This window comes from Nerophis ophidion, linkage group LG09 (assembly GCF_033978795.1).
Source record: "Nerophis ophidion isolate RoL-2023_Sa linkage group LG09, RoL_Noph_v1.0, whole genome shotgun sequence".
Taxonomy (NCBI): Eukaryota; Metazoa; Chordata; class Actinopteri; order Syngnathiformes; family Syngnathidae; genus Nerophis; species Nerophis ophidion.
In genome coordinates, this window is record NC_084619.1 from 46,102,622 (window position 1) to 46,119,936 (window position 17,315).

General features: G+C 40.2%; 1 protein-coding gene across 3 annotated transcripts in view; it reads right to left on the bottom strand.

Moving 5' to 3' along the window:
- Positions 1 to 17,315, bottom strand: part of si:ch211-250c4.3 (uncharacterized protein LOC100535981 homolog) — a 91,652-nt gene that overhangs the window by 3,868 nt on the left and 70,469 nt on the right. The window contains exons 5-8 of one of the 3 annotated variants that reach the window (XR_009808157.1): positions 12,304 to 12,389; positions 8,289 to 8,410; positions 829 to 6,240; positions 646 to 749 (exon numbers count right to left, since the gene is read on the bottom strand). Coding sequence is in view for 1 of the 3 variants with exons in the window: in XM_061911057.1 (XP_061767041.1) it covers positions 6,144 to 6,240; positions 8,289 to 8,410; positions 12,304 to 12,389 (305 nt within the window). In the remaining 2 variants the exon portion in view is untranslated. Of the gene's footprint in view, positions 1 to 645; positions 6,241 to 8,288; positions 8,411 to 12,303; positions 12,390 to 17,315 lie in introns of all 3 variants that reach the window. The other 2 variants (XR_009808156.1, XM_061911057.1) reach the window with 2 other exon arrangements.

Sequence of the window (17,315 nt, forward strand, 5' to 3'; positions counted from 1 at the left end):
AGAAGAGGGGACACAAATGGATGTTATTAGTTTCACTTTAGGGATGTTCTGATTAAAATTACATGCTTCTGATACCGATCATCAATGAGTGAAATTGGCCGATACTGACACTTAAACACATAATATTTACAGTAAACTACATTTTTTTTGTTGTGTAATGACGTCTGGAGCACCAGATAGTTTGACATGTCTGGGAACGCGATAAACGGATAATTCTTGATATTACTCAACAAATATTATTTTGATAACATATAGCTGCGAGCCAATTGCAACCCCCGAGACAATATTTTGCGCCCCCCACCTCAATATGAAAGTTTAATGTTAGAGCGGCCCACAAGTTTTACATTATTGGCACTTTATAGTGTTGTCAGCTCATCTGTATACTTCACAAACTCATTGTGTGCCCAAATCCAAAACCAAACACTGAGAAACATCACAGGTTCAATGGATTCAACACCAATCAACAAAATGTAAGGATTAACTGGCATCCCTCTCTTATCCAAAAGAATAGAACCAAAGACTTTGGCACAGACCATACAATGACAGGCAGACTCCAACAACTGTCATTAGGCAGACTCAAACGATCCAGTTTTGCCATAAAAAACAAGAATCATGCAACAAAAACATCAACAAAAACTCCCAGACCATGTTGAAACTGTTTTCTTCGCCCTTTGACGCTCCTCCAAGGGAAGAACGAAGAACCACCATCACAGTCAACAGCTCCGTCTCCCAATGAAATGATGATGTAACTAAATGTGTACAATGAAAGATATTCAAAGTGACGTTGTGAAAAGATCTTTAACCTAAGCCATGCTTGAGGAAAGATACCTTCAAAACAGCTGGATCCAAGCATACACCGATGGATCAGCCACTGATGCTGTCAAGTGTAGCGATGCTGGGGTCCACATCCAATTCCTCATGGAGAAAAGCAAGCAGAAGCAGAACCAGCAAGCCTGCTTTGCACCAACTATAAGCAGAAGTTGAAGCACTGATACAGCAGCAAACACCATCAGCAGTGGAGTGGACAACAACACCCAAGACGCATTCTCTGTCTTAGGAGCCTATAATTTCCAGAAAATTAACAGACCTTGAAAAGTCTCTGTAAAACACCCTACAGACAGTCCTACAATGGATCCCCCCCATTATGGTATAGGAAACAAAAACACAGACAAATTGAAAAGGGGGAGCCAATCAAGACCAAGAAAACAACCTAGTCAGCTTGACGGATAAAAATCATCATAAAAGCTCTGTTTAAACTATCACAAAAAGCAGACTCATACCATCAGTTGCCACGACCCGACCAGGTGGTCATACTCAGGTTTCGTACAGGGCACAACAGACTTAACTAACACCTCAACAGAAAGATCAAAGTCATGCCCTCTACGATATATCCATGTGGAGAAGAGGAACAGGACATGGCCCACATTCTACAGGACTGCAGGAATCTCCAAGCGCTAAGGAAGGAAATGTGGCCAGACCCAACACACCTGGAGAAAAAACTGTACTGCCGGGTGGATGATCTACAGAAGATGGTGAGATTCATTCTGATAGCTGGTCTCCAAGTGTAACAAGCGGCAACAAAAAGAAGAAGGAGCTCCACTTAAAAATGTACCGTATTTTTCGGAGTATAAGTCGCTCCAGAGTATAAGTCGCACTTGCTGTAAATGCATAATAAAGAAGGGGGAAATTTATTTTATAAAATCCAACACCAAGAATAGACATTTGAAAGTCAATTTAAAATAAATAAAGAATAGTGAACAACAGGCTGAATAAGTGTACGTTATATGAGGCATAAATAATCAACTGAGAAGGTGCCTGGTATTTTAACCTAACATATTATAGTAAGAGTCATTCAAATAACTATAACATATAGAACCTGCTATACGTTTACCAAACAATCTGTCACTCCTAATCGCTAAATCCCATGAAATATTATACGTCTAGTCTCTTATTTGAATGAGCTAAATAATATTATTTGATATTTTACGGCAATGTGTTAGTAATTTCACACATAAGTTGCTCCTGAATATAAGTCGCACCCCCGGCTGATCTATCAAAAAAACTGCGACTTATAGTCCGAAAAATTCGGTACTTCGTGTCCACAAACAATAATAACTACTACTGGTCAATTTATGCCTGACAATTGCCAATGTACAGGATAAATAGTTCACAAACGATCAATTATTGGACCCACACAATATTAAGACGTACAAAAAGACACAAGTCAACCTATTTAGATGTAAAAGTAGAAAGAAAAGTTATATGGTTTTACTTCCACCCATCCATTCACTTTTTTACCACTTGTCCTTCTTGGGACTGTGGTGGAGCTGGAGCCTATGACATCTGCACTCGGGCAGAAGGCAGAGTACACCCTGGACAAGTCGTCACCCAAATGCTGTAAAAAGCTCTGTGTCCTGTAGATTCTCTTCGGGTACTCTGGCTTTTTCCACCTCCAAAGATATGCACCTTGGGATGTTCTAATTCGCAACACCAAATTAGCCCTAGTGTGTGAATGTGAGTGTGAATGTTGTTTATCTGTGTTGGCCCTGTGTTGAGGTGGTGACTTGTCCATGGTATACCATGCCTTCCGCCCGAGTGCAGCTGGGATAGGCCCTTGGCAAATAGTAGAAAATCGATGAATGGAAAAAGTTATTTCCTGGTGCTGATGCCGGTCGAGCAGCAGGTGCTGATGCCGGTCGAGGAGCAGGTGCTGATGCCGGTCGAGGAGCAGGTGCTGATGCCGGCCGAGGAGCAGGCACTGGTACCAGCCAAGGGACAGGTGCTGCTACAAGCCGAGGACCAGGCACTGGTACCAGCCGAGGGACAAGTACTGGAGTGTGATCCAGACTAGGACTACGACTATGACTACGACTGGGACTGTGACTAGGAGTCAGACTACAACACAGACTACGACTACGGCTAGGATTAGGACTCATACTAGGACTAGGAATTGAACTTGGACTTGGACTAAGACTAGAACTGGGACTAGGGCTAAGACAAGGACTAGGACTTGAACTAAGACTTGGACTTGGGCAAGGACTATGACAATGACTATCAGGTGAAACCCGTGGTGCAGCTAGCCATGGTGGAGGTGGTCTAGCTGGAGGTTGCGGTTTAACATGACGGAACACCGGTGGAGGAGGCCGGGCAGGGGGTAGCGGCTTAGTGGGTCGAAAGACCGGTGGTGGAGGTCTAATAGGTGGTTTAGGCTTAACAGGCCGGAACACCGATGGAAGAGGTCTAGTAGGCCGTTGCGGATTAGTGGGTCGCAGCTGTGCTACCAGCTGTGCTACCTCGGTACTTCGTGTCCACAAACAATAATAACTACTACTGGTCAATTTATGCCTGACAATTGCCAATGTACAGGATAAATAGTTCACAAACGATCAATTATTGGACCCACACAATATTAAGACGTACAAAAAGACACAAGTCAACCTATTTAGATGTAAAAGTAGAAAGAAAAGTTATATGGTTTTACTTCCATCCATCCATTCACTTTTTTACCACTTGTCCTTCTTGGGACTGTGGTGGAGCTGGAGCCTATGCCATCTGCACTCGGGCAGAAGGCAGAGTACACCCTGGACAAGTCGTCACCCAAATGCTGTAAAAAGCTCTGTGTCCTGTAGATTCTCTTCGGGTACTCTGGCTTTTTCCACCTCCAAAGATATGCACCTTGGGATGTTCTAATTCGCAACACCAAATTAGCCCTAGTGTGTGAATGTGAGTGTGAATGTTGTTTATCTGTGTTGGCCCTGCGTTGAGGTGGTGACTTGTCCATGGTGTACCATGCCTTCCGCCCGAGTGCAGCTGGGATAGGCCCTTGGCAAATGGTAGAAAATCGATGAATGGAAAAAGTTATTTCCTGGTGCTGATGCCGGTCGAGCAGCAGGTGCTGATGCCGGCCGAGGAGCAGTTGCTGATGCCGGCCGAGGAGCAGGCACTGGTACCAGCCAAGGGACAGGTGCTGCTACCAGCCGAGGAGCAGGCACTGGTACCAGCCGAGGGACAAGTACTGGAGTGTGATCCAGACTAGGACTACGACTATGACTTGGGCTGTGACTACGACTAGGACTACGACTGGGACTGTGACTAGGAGTCAGACTACAACACAGACTACGACTAGGGCTAGGGTTAGGACTCATACTAGGACTAGGAATTGAACTTGGACTTGGACTAAGACTAGAACTGGGACTAGGGCTAAGACAAGGACTAGGACTTGAACTAAGACTTGGACTTGGGCAAGGACTATGACAATGACTATCAGGTGAAACCCGTGGTGCAGCTAGCCATGGTGGAGGTGGTCTAGCTGGAGGTTGCGGTTTAACATGACGGAACACTGGTGGAGGAGGCCGCGCAGGGAGTAGCGGCTTAGTGGGTTGAAAGACCGGTGGTGGAGGTCTAATAGGTGGTTTAGGCTTAACAGGCCGGAACACCGATGGAAGAGGTCTAGTAGGCCGTTGCGGATTAGTGGCTACAATCACTAGCCCCCCCCCCAAAAAAGGCAGATCCCGGACGCGCTCCCCGTGGTCAGAGACTGAACTTAAAGGTGGGAGGTGGGAGGTCAGGAGGGGGGTAGACTGGGTGGGAGAAAAAGTCACTGGGGGGGAACTTGGCAAACGAGCTTTAAATTTAGAAAAAAAAATATCATGAGGATTAACTACCGAATTAGCTGTTTGTGTGGGCGGCTTGCATGGGGAATTGACTGCATCTAACAAAAATCCTTGGGGTGTGACATCATCCCAAGTGGGCGGGGCGACGTCAACACAGGGAGGTGACTGGTAATGACTAGGCTTATGATTACTAATATTGTCCTTGTAAAGCTTTATCAAAGCGTGCAAGTCCTTAGTGGATAAGTGAGGAAATTAAATAGAAAAAAATTCCTCATAACTGCTATCCTCAAAAAATGGCTGAGAAAAGGAATAAAAAAAAAAAAATCTTCGGTGACGTCATTGGTGGGCGTTAACAGAGTGACGTCACCGTGATTGACAGGAGAGCCGTAGGTTTGCTCTGGCCTCACAGCGCTGTCAGAAGAGTGTTTAGTAATAGTAGAAAGAAACTGACTACCAAACCTCAGGGAAGAGTTCTGGGCTGTGGTCAGCGAGCAGCTGCCCGCGGAAGGAGTCCTCGGATGTGACGCAGCTTGGCAAGGCGAAGACAACAGGTGGTCCCATGCGAGGTGACGAGATGCTGGATGGTTTCTGTTACGTTTTGAACGCGTTGTGATGCTCGAGGTGTCACCCCAAGATGCAAATGGACCAGGACAGGCAGGAATTGCAGATAGGAACTTGGTTTTATAAAAAAAGTAAAAACACTGGTACAAAAACTGACAAAATAAAGCGCGTGCCAATGCTCGGGAAGCTAATGCTAAACTTAGCATGCAGTCTAAAAAGTCCAAGAAGCGCGTGTCGAGTGCACGTGAAGCTAAGGCGAAACTTAGCAAAGGTACAAGAGATTTAGGAAATACTAACGTGACAGTTGCTTACCGCAAACAAACTATCAGGCATAAACTGAGATAGCAGACAGGTTTAAATACTTGCGAAAACAATTACCAACAGGTGTGCGTAGAAACAAGAGCAGGTGGGACGAATCAGAAACCATGGAGACAAGATAAACAAGGAAGTGCACACACAAACTCAGCACCGGAAGAGTCCAAACAATCAAAAAACCAAAAAAAACAGACGAAGGATTTGATCCGGGAAGCGGATCACAACAACAGGAAAATACCAAATAAAGAGAAAAAGCCACCAAAATAGAAACGCAAGACAAGAACTAAAACACTACGCACAGGAAAAAAGCAAAAAAACTCCAAATAAGTCAAGGCGTGATGTGAAAGGTCGCGACAGTACACCTACTTTGAGACAAGAGCTATAGTGATGCATGCTTGGTTATGGATTAAAGTCATATCCAACAATTGCAACAACAACTTTTTATTGTCAATATCGGCTGCTGAGTTTAATTTTTTAATGATTTCTGCTGGCTGTGTGCCTCCACATTTTTTTCAATGAAAAAAATGTCCCTTGGCTCAAAAACACTGATTTAGTCAACGCTGCAGAAATTTGGACTGATGATGCAACTTCTACAAGTTTAAAACATACGACAGTGGTGAGCAGAGATGAAAGCAATGGACACAACCTGCATATTTATTGTAGCCAAGGAATGTCCCACGTGTTGTGGTGTCCCAACACAACCATGGAGTTCCTGTTTCTGCCAGCAATTTTTTCTCCTCCAAAATCAGGCCTGAAAACATAAAGACGCCATCATTGACTACTTTTAGTGAAGCCAGCCAGGGCCGCCCCGCTCTTTATCACAGGCAATGAATAGGGCTCCACAATCAATGGCGGGCCACATTTTGCATGAATAAGCGCATGTAAAATGAATGAATTAATAAATAACAGGGTTTGTCATATGGCTAACTTATTCATTCCTGCTCTTGCTAAGATTATAATGAACGAGTCATACCAAAGACTATAAAAATGGGACCCATTACCTTCCTGCTTGACACTCAGTATCAAGGGTTGGAATTGGGGGTTAAATCACCAAAAAATGATTCCCAGGTACGGCCACCGCTGCTGCTCACTGCTCCCCTCACCTCCCTGGGGGTGATCAAGGGTGATGGGTCAAATGCAGAGAATAATTTCACCACACGTAGTGTGTGTGTGACAATCATTGGTACTTTAACTTAAACTTAATACAAATTGCCTCATATAATACCATTGTCCCCAGTGGCGCTCAGCGGTAGTGCTCGGCTGGTAAACAAGTTAAAAAGTTAAAGTACCTATGGTTGTCACACACACACAAGGTTTGGTGAAATTTGTCCTTTGCATTTGACCCATCCCCTTGATCACCCCCTGGGAGGTGAGGGGAGTAGTGGGCAGCAGCGGTGGCCACGCCCAGGAATCATTTTTGTGTTGAACAGGTTATACTTAGCCGTAGATATCTCAGAAAGATATACAAATTCTTGATTTCATTATGTTCAAAAATATAATTTGTGCAAGTTTAAGCTTGATTCAAAAATATATAAAATTGTTTCACATAAATGTAATGGATGAAGGTGCCCTCAGAATAAAGCCCCTTAATTGTCATTAAATATCCATTCCGAAAGGTCAGACAAAAACAAAATTGTATAAAAACTAGGGGTGTGGGAAAAAATCGATTAGAATTTGAATTACGATTTTTACGTTGTGCGATTCAGAATCGATTCTCTTTTTTTTTTTTAAATCGATTTTTTTTTTAATCAATCCAACAAAACAATACACAGCAATCCCATAACAATGCAATCCAATTCCAAAACTAAACCTGACCCAGCAACACTCAGAACTGCAATAAACAAAGCAATTGAGAGAAGACACAAACACGACACAGAACAAGCCAAAAGTAGTGAAACAAAAATGAATATTATCAACAACAGTATCAATTTTAGTTATAATTTCAGCATAGCAGTGATTAAAAATCCCTCATTGACATTATCATTAGACATTTATAAGATAAAATAAAAAAGAACAATAGTGTCACAGTGGCTTACACTTGCATCGCATCTCATAAGTTTGACAACACACCGTGTCCAATATTTTCACAAAGATAAAATAAGTCATATTTTTGGTTCTTTTAATAGTTAAAACCAATTTAAAATATTGCAATCAGTTGATATAACATTATCCTTTACAATTATAAAAGCTTTTTACAAAAATCTACTACTCTGCTCGCATGTCAGCAGACTGGGATAGATCCTGCTGAAATCTTATGTATTGAATGAATAGAGAATCATTTTAAATCGGGAAAAAAAAGTTTTTGAATCGAGAATCGTGTTGAATTGAAAAAAAAATCGATTTTGAATCGAATCGTGACCCCAAGAGTCGATATTGAATCAAATCGTGGGACACCCAAAGATTCGCAGCCCTGATAAAAACCCAAACTAATTAACGCTAACTAATCCATAAACATTTTTATAAATCTATACATACATCTGTTCCAAATACCCAAAACATTTACATTTAATAAATAATACATTTAGATTTTCATGCAGAAAATAATGTAAAAATACATTCAAAGGACCAGTTTGTTACATGCAATTTTTGACCACATGAAAATGTGCAAAACCCGGGGTTAAACCCAAATAATTGAAACATTGGACGTGGAAACACTAACAGTAAAAAATATTTTGAAAATTATTGCAAAGTTTGCATCATTTTCTCCTGTCAAATACTGCATTGACCAGGATACGATGCAGTTGTGCTAATATTTCCAAACCACCGTAACAAACTAACAATGAAGCTGGTGGCGCTCACCTGTACAGTTGTGGACAGGACATCTTCAGAGAGGAGGTGGACAGTCCCAGTCTGCTCTGGTTTCTCAACTGGGTTCTCTTCACCAAGTCTTTGACTCTGCCCAATGTGTGGGAATCACTCAGCTGAAAACACACAAGCATGTGCGCGCACACACACACACACACACACACACGCACACGCGCACACACACACACACACACACACACGCACACACGGATTGGTGCCTTTCACAGTTGAATCCATACAGTACCAAGTCCCAGTACACAATATCGGTATGTGCTTTCTATCAGGCATGCTTGCTTTGTTAGCATGGAAAATTGCATTTACTTTTGCTTAGCCTTTTTACAAAATATTTGTATATACTTAAGTTCTTTGATTTTGCAACCCTGAGTGAAAAGGTTAGGACACACTTCTGACATGAACAGACAAAGACAAGTGGAAAAGATCAAAGGAATTTGCCGCCATTGTTTGTAAAGATTGAGAACCGTTATCAGCTGAGACTATGAATGCTGCATTTCTACCATTAAGAAACTTTACTCAACCTAAAATAAAACAATTATTCAAACTCTTACAGTTACACTTGTCTGCTTTCACTTTGCTAAAAAAAAATTTGCAAACAACAAGAGTATATTATATCTATTTGTTCATATAGAATTGTATATATCTAAGTTTTTATCTTATCTTGGAAGAAAAAAGTTCGAATTGCTTGCAGGCAGTATGAACTTTATGTGCAGTGCTGCTGTGATTGTGACGCTAATGAATAAGTTTGTTTGCATTTAGCTTATTATTTTTTAATTAATCTTTTAATGTCCTGTCGTTCAGCAATGTCTGCTAGCGATATCAAGATCCAGTATATGCTTTTGAGCCTATGAGAGATTTATTCAACTACTTTATTATTACTATTAAGAATATTTTCTTTATGCTAATGAATATCACCAAGGACACTGTAATGTGGTCATCCATCTCGAATAAAGCACTCGGCTTTCCTGCACAACAACTATGCTTTCAGTTTCTGTTATGAAAATGGACAATTAAAATATGGTGGATTGGACCAACAATTAAACATTTTACCAAAGTGATCGCTGAAGACACAAGCATGTTTGATTGAATCCCACAAGATTAAAGTTAAAGTACCAATGATTGTCACACACACTCTTGGTGTGGCGAATATATTCTCTGCATTTGAACCATCCCCCTTGATCACCCCCTGGGAGGTGAAAGAGCAGTGGGCAGTAGCGGTGCAGCGCGCAGGAATCATTTTTGGTGATTAACCCCCAATTCCATCCCTTGATGCTGAGTGCCAAGCAGGAAAGGAATGAGTCCCATTTTTATAGTCTTTGGTATGACTCGGCCGGGATTTGAACTCACAACCTACCAATCTCAGGGTGGACACTGGAGATGCGCGGGTAGGCAATTATATCATCCACCCAAACAGGGACCGTACTCGCCCGCTGAAATGCATCAGAGATTGACCGCCTTTGGCACTCACAGAGCTATTTAAACCTGTTTCACAGAGTAATGATGACAATTGGAGCCGCCAACGTTCCCACGACTATCCAATAGCATTCATCTTGATTCAAGAATTTGGGCATGCTGTGGAGCCATTGCCTTAGACACCTCCAACAACATGTACAAACCAATTGTTGGTCCATTATTATGTTGTGTGCAGCTTGCGCAATTACACGTTCAAGATTGAAAGGCATACTGGGTGATACAGAGTACACTGATGGTTGTGATATAAACAACTTTAACGCTTACGCTGTGAAGCCATACCCAACAAGATTAATGACACACCCTGACTATTCTATACACCCCGCTAGCAGCAAACAACGCCACCGCCTCCCCTAACCCGTGAGTCGGTAAAATGGGCAAGGTTGGGGGTGTGGGGGTGTAAAATATATTCAGCAACTGTCACGGATACAAAGGATTATGGGGATTTGTTGTGTTGCGTTTATGTTGTGTTACTGTGAGGATGTTCTCCCGAAATGTGTTTGTCGTTCTTAATTGGTGTTGCTACACATCGTGGCGCATATTACTAAGAGTGTTAAAATTGTTTATATCACAACCATTAGTGTACTCTGTGTCACCCAGTATGCATTGCAGTCGTGTGTATGTTGCTGCGGAAGCTACACACAACATGATGCTGAACTGACAAGCAGATTGCACGTGTTGTAGGAGGTGATAAAGTCAATGGCTTCATAGTACACCCTAATACTTACCACCTGGGTGACTACTGACAGCCATTCAGGACAATAACAGCATCTCATATTGTCTTCTTCGCTTTATGACACAGATCTTAAATGGCACTTTGAATGGCAAAGGATACCGACCACAGAACCATGCATATCCAATATTTCCGGATGGTTCAACCGCCATCAACCCGGATCTAATTAAAATCTATTTTTTTGTCATGTCAATCCTATTTTTTCGTCATGTCAACCGCTCGAATCGTGTTTAATCCGCGGACGAGACCGCAAACCGTGCATCTCCAGTGGACACTCTAACCACTAGGCCACTGAGTAGGTCATCAAGATGATGAAAGAGATATTTTTAAGAGCCATTTCCTTCAATGCACTTTCGTTTTTACCCTGAGTTTATTACCTTTATGAACTACTTATTTCGGTACTCTGTGAAAGCTCTTTCCTAGTTCTCTATTTGAACGACTGGAACACCCAAGAATAAAACAGCAATTTTTTGATCAAACTCACTCTCAATTGTTTTAAGGCTATGTGCAAGCTGCTTGACCATCTTGTGAATTAAGTCACGAAGAAGAAAAACAGATATGACGTCATATGCAACACAGCTATTGTAAACCCAACGGTGATCTTAAAACCGAGGTACGTACCGAACCTTGACGATGGCATGAGGTGTCCCATACAAGTTTTTTACTTTTACTGTATTTTTCGGAGTATAAGTCGCTCCGGAGTATAAGTCGCACCTGCCGAAAATGCATAATAAAGAAGGAGAAAAAACATATATAAGTCGCATTTTTGGGGGAAATTTATTTGATAAAACCCAACACCAAGAATAGACATTTGAAAGGCACTTTAAAATAAATAAAGAATAGTGAACAACAGGCTGAATAAGTGTATGTTATGTGACGCATAAATAACCATCTGAGAACGTGCCTGGTATGTTAATGTAACATATTGTGGAAAGAGTCATTCAAATAACTATAACATATAGAACATGCTATACGTTTACCAAACAATCTATCTCTCCTAATCGCTAAATCCCATGAAATCTTATACGTCTAGTCTATGAATGAACTAAATAATATTATTTGATATTTTACGGTAATGTGTTAATAATTTCACACATAAGTCGCTCCTGAATATAAGTCGCACCCCTGGCCAAACTATTAAAAAAACTGCGACTTATAGTCCGAAAAATACGGTAATATGATTCTGATATTGGAGCCTTCAGTGTCGGCCAATTTGTTGATCCAATACAAATCAGCAGGAATCATACATCGCTTTATTATTTTGTGGTGTGGAATGCAAGAAAAGGTTTGATCAAGTGAAATTAGTCAAACAAAAAACAATGGGCGGAATGAAAATCAGTAACACTAACCTGGAATGGACTTATGCTGTCTTTAAGTTGATGTGGAGGGGTAATTGTTTTTTGGCAACACCTTATAGTCACATTAATTCTTGTAGCTAAGCTCATGACACTTTTATTACTGGATACTTTTTAATAATCTTCTGCCTTCTAGACTTTTTATATTTATGTAATTATTTGAGACTTGTTTATATTGACAAATGTGCTGTTTTAGACGGCAATATTCTTTAATTAAGGTCACTTATTCCGTACGTCTTTTTTGTGTGTTAATGTGTCCTTTATTGCTTTGTAGCTGCTAGTTCCTATTAGCCAACAGCCCAGCATGTTTGCCTTTTGTAAATGAGCACTCACTGAGTGTTGATATGAATCCTTTGAATACTGTTGACACCAACCAAATATTGCATGCATCCCTTAAAATTTAAGCAGGAACCTTCAACATCTGCGCAAGACTTACCGGCTGATAGAAAAACCCTTTGGTGGTGTCATTGTGGTAATCATCACTTCTTTGCCACAAAGGTTTATGTTTTAAACTGCTCATGTCTGCAACACAAAGAACATTCCATTGGCGTATCATCGTTCTTGAGGTGTCCTTAAACACAACCATACTAACCCAAACAGTCATGTATCCACATCAACTGCAGAAGCTTGTATTGAAATGACAACAATATGGAGCATTTTTTGGAGCATTTCAACAAACCTATCAAAGTGATCGCTGTCTCAAAAACATGGATCAATACTAAAAAATTAATATATTTTAAACATTAACAGAACCAACAAGAATGGAGGCAAAGTGGCAGTTTATGTGTTGAAGGACTTGCAATATAAAGTGGTAAAACATGTATGTTGCAATCGATAACATTTTAGAACGTATAACCATTGTAATGTCATTAAAAAAACAAAGTAATATTTTAATCAAACCTTTCAACACCTAATTATTGATAGGTATGAGGACCGGCTAAAAGCAACATTTACTGAAATCAGTCAAAAAATAATTTTCTTATGTGGTGACTTCAACATAAACCTTTTTAAAACCTGTGGAGAGGCAGAGCCGACGGTCCAACAAAGAGGCAGGGCACGCTAGAGCCCGGCCCAAGATGGTGGCGAGGAGGCGGGGATGGCGAGCGGCGAGGCGGGGATACAATTAATGAATCCTGTCGCACTGTTAAAAAGGGCGGCAACCGTGAACGTCGGGGAGAGAGGTGGAGAAACGAGGAATGAACGAGAGGGGAAGATGAGGGAACAAACGAGGAAGAGAGCGAGAGCAAGAGGCAGACGACGTGGACGGCTGTAAAGCTACACGGAGGTGCGAGCAGTGCGAGCGCGGACGGCTGGAAAAAACCCCGCAAAAGACTTGTCTAATTTGGATGAATAAACAAGTCTACACCTGCAAGCAAATGTCTGTGCTTGGTGATCCATGGAACACGCAAGACGGCACCAGTCTGTCTCAAGCCCGAATAAGCAAAATATTATTGATTACTTCATAAATACAATGGTTAGCAGGAGTTTGTATCCTAAAATCACAAGGCCAACACAGGACACTGTGTTACGCTTATTGATAATATCGTATTTCCTTGAATAGCCGCTGGGGGGCGCTAATTAATTTAAAACGTCTTCTCACTCCTTCGCTTATTCAAAGCATGCGGTAAAAGTAAGCAGGAGCTAACAATTTTTAAATCTCACTCCTTTACTTATTCAAAGCATGCGGTAAAACTAAGAAGGCGATAACAATTTTAAATTCTGTTCTCAACCCCTGTGCTTACCAAAGGCATTCAGTAAAAAATTGGGTGCGAAGCTAATTTAAAACAATATATAATAATTATTCTGCATCCGCGGCCCAGTGATTGAGGAGCACTGCTCTACAGCATGTCATTGCAAACATTTTTACAACATGCTGTCTGCGTGCCAGCTGGACACATGCATTTCGCTGCTTCTCATTTGAGATTGCAATGCATACTTGGTCAACAGCCATACTTTTTACACTGATGGTTGTGATATAACCAACGTTAAAACTCTTAATAATATGCGCCACACTCTGTGAACCCACACCAACTACATTTCTGGAGAGCATTGGCTCTGTGGCACATTATAAACGCAGCATAGGGATTACCCATAATGGCGTGTATCCGTGACTCTTGGATATAATATACACGCGCCCCCAACTCCGCCCACCTCAACAAACGCACGGCGAGAGGGGGGGGGGGGGAGGGGGGGGGGTTTAATATATCCAAGAGTGACGGATGCACGGCATTATGGGTAATCCCTATGCTGCATTTATAATGTGCCACAGAGCCAATACTCTCCAGAAATGTGTTTGTTATTCTTATTTGGTGTGGGTTCACAGAGTGTGGCATATATTAGTGAGAGTGTTAAAATTGTTTTATATCACAACCATTAGTGTGATCTGTATGGCTGTGGAACAAGACCTCTGGTTTACACACAGTACAGGCAAAAACAAAACTCCTCCACCATTCTGAAAATATAGGCAGGGGAAGCGTCACTCGTGATGTCACGAATTTGACCTGACAGTAAAAGTAAGCATGCACTTATTAATTTAGAGAGTGAGTTATGCCTGGCAGTAAAACAAGGCAGGCACATGTTACATGCCCATCAGCTATTTAAGGAAAGTCAAGGAAATACGGTAGTTTTGCTCATGATTTCATTTTTTTATTTGGTTTGTTTTTTGCTGCAGCTGTTACATATACTATAATATTGTACATGATAATCGGGATTTGTTATACATTGTATATATCATATTAAAAAATATAATATAACATAGTGATATAATATATCAGTATATATTATATACTGTATATAAACTATGTAAATGTATGTTACATTTTATAATGCTACTATGGTACATTTTTAGACTGCTTAAAATCCGCATTATCATTTCCATCCTTACCCTTTCCATCATTTGAAACTGAGCTACTGAGTGGAACAATTTCCTTTGGGGATCAAAAAAGTTTGTAAGTCTAAGTCTAAGATGATACTACAAATAATCTGCTAATAAATGCGACGACCATTTACCAGTTTTCACAATCTATGATGAAAACTACAGGAAGAGGCATGAGGATGACAAAAAGTTATTTCAAAGACTATGCACAGAAGAAAGTATGATGCTTTCAAGTATGATATTACAGAACAACATTGGGACAATGCATACAGTGAAAATTATGTTCATGACACATTTTAACAATTAAATACTTTCCTGATGCTTTATGATAAACATTGTTCATAGAAAAAAGCAAAAAAAAAAAAAAAAAAAAAGAACAATTGCCCATAACTGACAAAGGGACTAAAAAATGCTTTTAACAAGAAAAATACATTATTTAGAACATTTATGATGCAAATATCTATGGAAACATAAAATGAGACCAGAATGTATAAGAAAGAGCTAACCAGCATACTACAAACGTGTACAAAATAATATTACAGTCAATTATTAGACAGGAACAAAAACAACATGAGAGCAACGTGGAGCCCCCTAAATAGTATCATTAAAAATTATGCTTAAAGGGATTATTTGAAATACTTTTTAAACGGAAATAAATATATTTAGGGGGGGAAAACCCCAATATGAACAAAGTAGTTGAACGATTCAATGACGACCTAGTAAATGGGTAAATGGGTTGTACTTGTATAGCGCTTTTCTACCTTCAAGGTAATCAAAGCGCTTTGACACTACTTCCACATTCACCCATTTACACACACATTCACACATTAATGGAGGGAGCTGCCATGCAAGGCGCTAACTAGCACCCATCAGGAGCAAGGGTGAAGCGTTTTGCTCAAGGACAACGGACGTGACAAGGTTGGTACTAGGTGGGGATTGAACCAGGGACCCTAGTAAATATTGGAATCAATCTGAAGGAAACAATTCCAGATCCAAATTCAGTTGAGGACTTTAATGACACCATAGACTGAAGTCCCAACTCGGTCATCTTCATAAACGTCACAAAGGAGGAAATAATCAAAATTGTGAATGGATGTAAATCCAAGACCTCATCTGACTGTCACAGAATAGTTATGAAAATGATAAAAAAAAAGTTATTGAAGAAATTTCAGGACCTTTTTAAGTATATCAGGAACCTATCATTTCAAACAGACAAATTCACAAAAAAAATTAAAATAGAAAAAGTTGATTCTCTTTCCGCCATGATGTATGCAGCCATATTAGACGCTATTTTGTCTTTGATGCTACTTTGTTTTGTACTCATTTTAGTTAACAGCTCTTTGCTGAACTTGTGCCACCAGTTTTTTTGTCTTCATTTTTTTTTACCTTTCAACATTTGTAAGTATCTGTAATCATACTGTCACACCTATGGATCATGTTTTGTTTTGTCATGTTATGTTTTGGATTTTGGACATTCAGTCACGTTTTGCACTTCCTGGTTTTGTTTCCATGCCAACGTATTAGTACTCACACTCGCACGCACCCTACCCATGCTGTTCAAACCTTCACGTCTTCGTCCACAGTTTCATGCCGAGTAAGTTTATGTATTTATGCCACAATGCTAGTTTTGTTTTGTTTGTATATAGTCATGCCATTGTGCTGTTTCTGTTCATAGTTCATTCATGCCAATCAAGTGTTTTTGTTTCCTGTTTATATTTTTTAGCCAAGTTTTATACCTCCTTGTGAGCCCCCTTAGTTTGATTATTTTTGATTATAGTGTTTAAATAAAAAAAACGTGTACCTGAATTCACGCCTGACTCGTCCTGTAATCCCGCTGCGTCGAAGGAGCACACACCATCCATGTCCAAGCCTGACAGAAGTTCTGTCAGGCTTGGATTTATTTATTTATTTATTCAATAAATTCATAGAAAACAAGCTCCGAAAATATAGATATCAGCAAAATGCCATAATGTCAGGAGAACCAGCTATCTCATTTCCAAAAGTGTATTTTTTGCCATTTGAAGCTAAAAAGCTTTAAATAAATGTATCAATGTGAATGCTTTAATAGGGTGTCAGATAATTCAATTCAATTGTTACAATTATATTTCTTAAATTAAATCACAGAAAACAAGGCAAATATTGCTATGAGCATAATGCCAGTGTGTCTGGAAAGCTCACTCATTTCCACAAGCTTATTTTTTGCCATCTTAGCTAATTTTAAATCACTTCAAAAATTGTAATGCTTCAATATGGTGTCACATATTACAATTCAACTGTTTTATACTATATTTCTTAAATATATTGATAGAAAACAAGCTACAAAATATTGCTGTCAGTAAAATGGCAATGTATCAGGTCATTTCCAAAAGCTTTTTTGCCATTAAAGCCAATTTAAAATTAATTTAATTGTAATGCTTTCATAAGGTATCAAATATCAAAATAGATCTGTTCTTCAGTATATATTAAATGGATAAATAGAAGGGCAGCATGGTGGGGGAGGGGTTAGTGCATCTGCCTCACAATACGAAAGTCCTGAGTAGTCCTGGGTTCAGTCCCAGGCTCGGGGTCTTTCT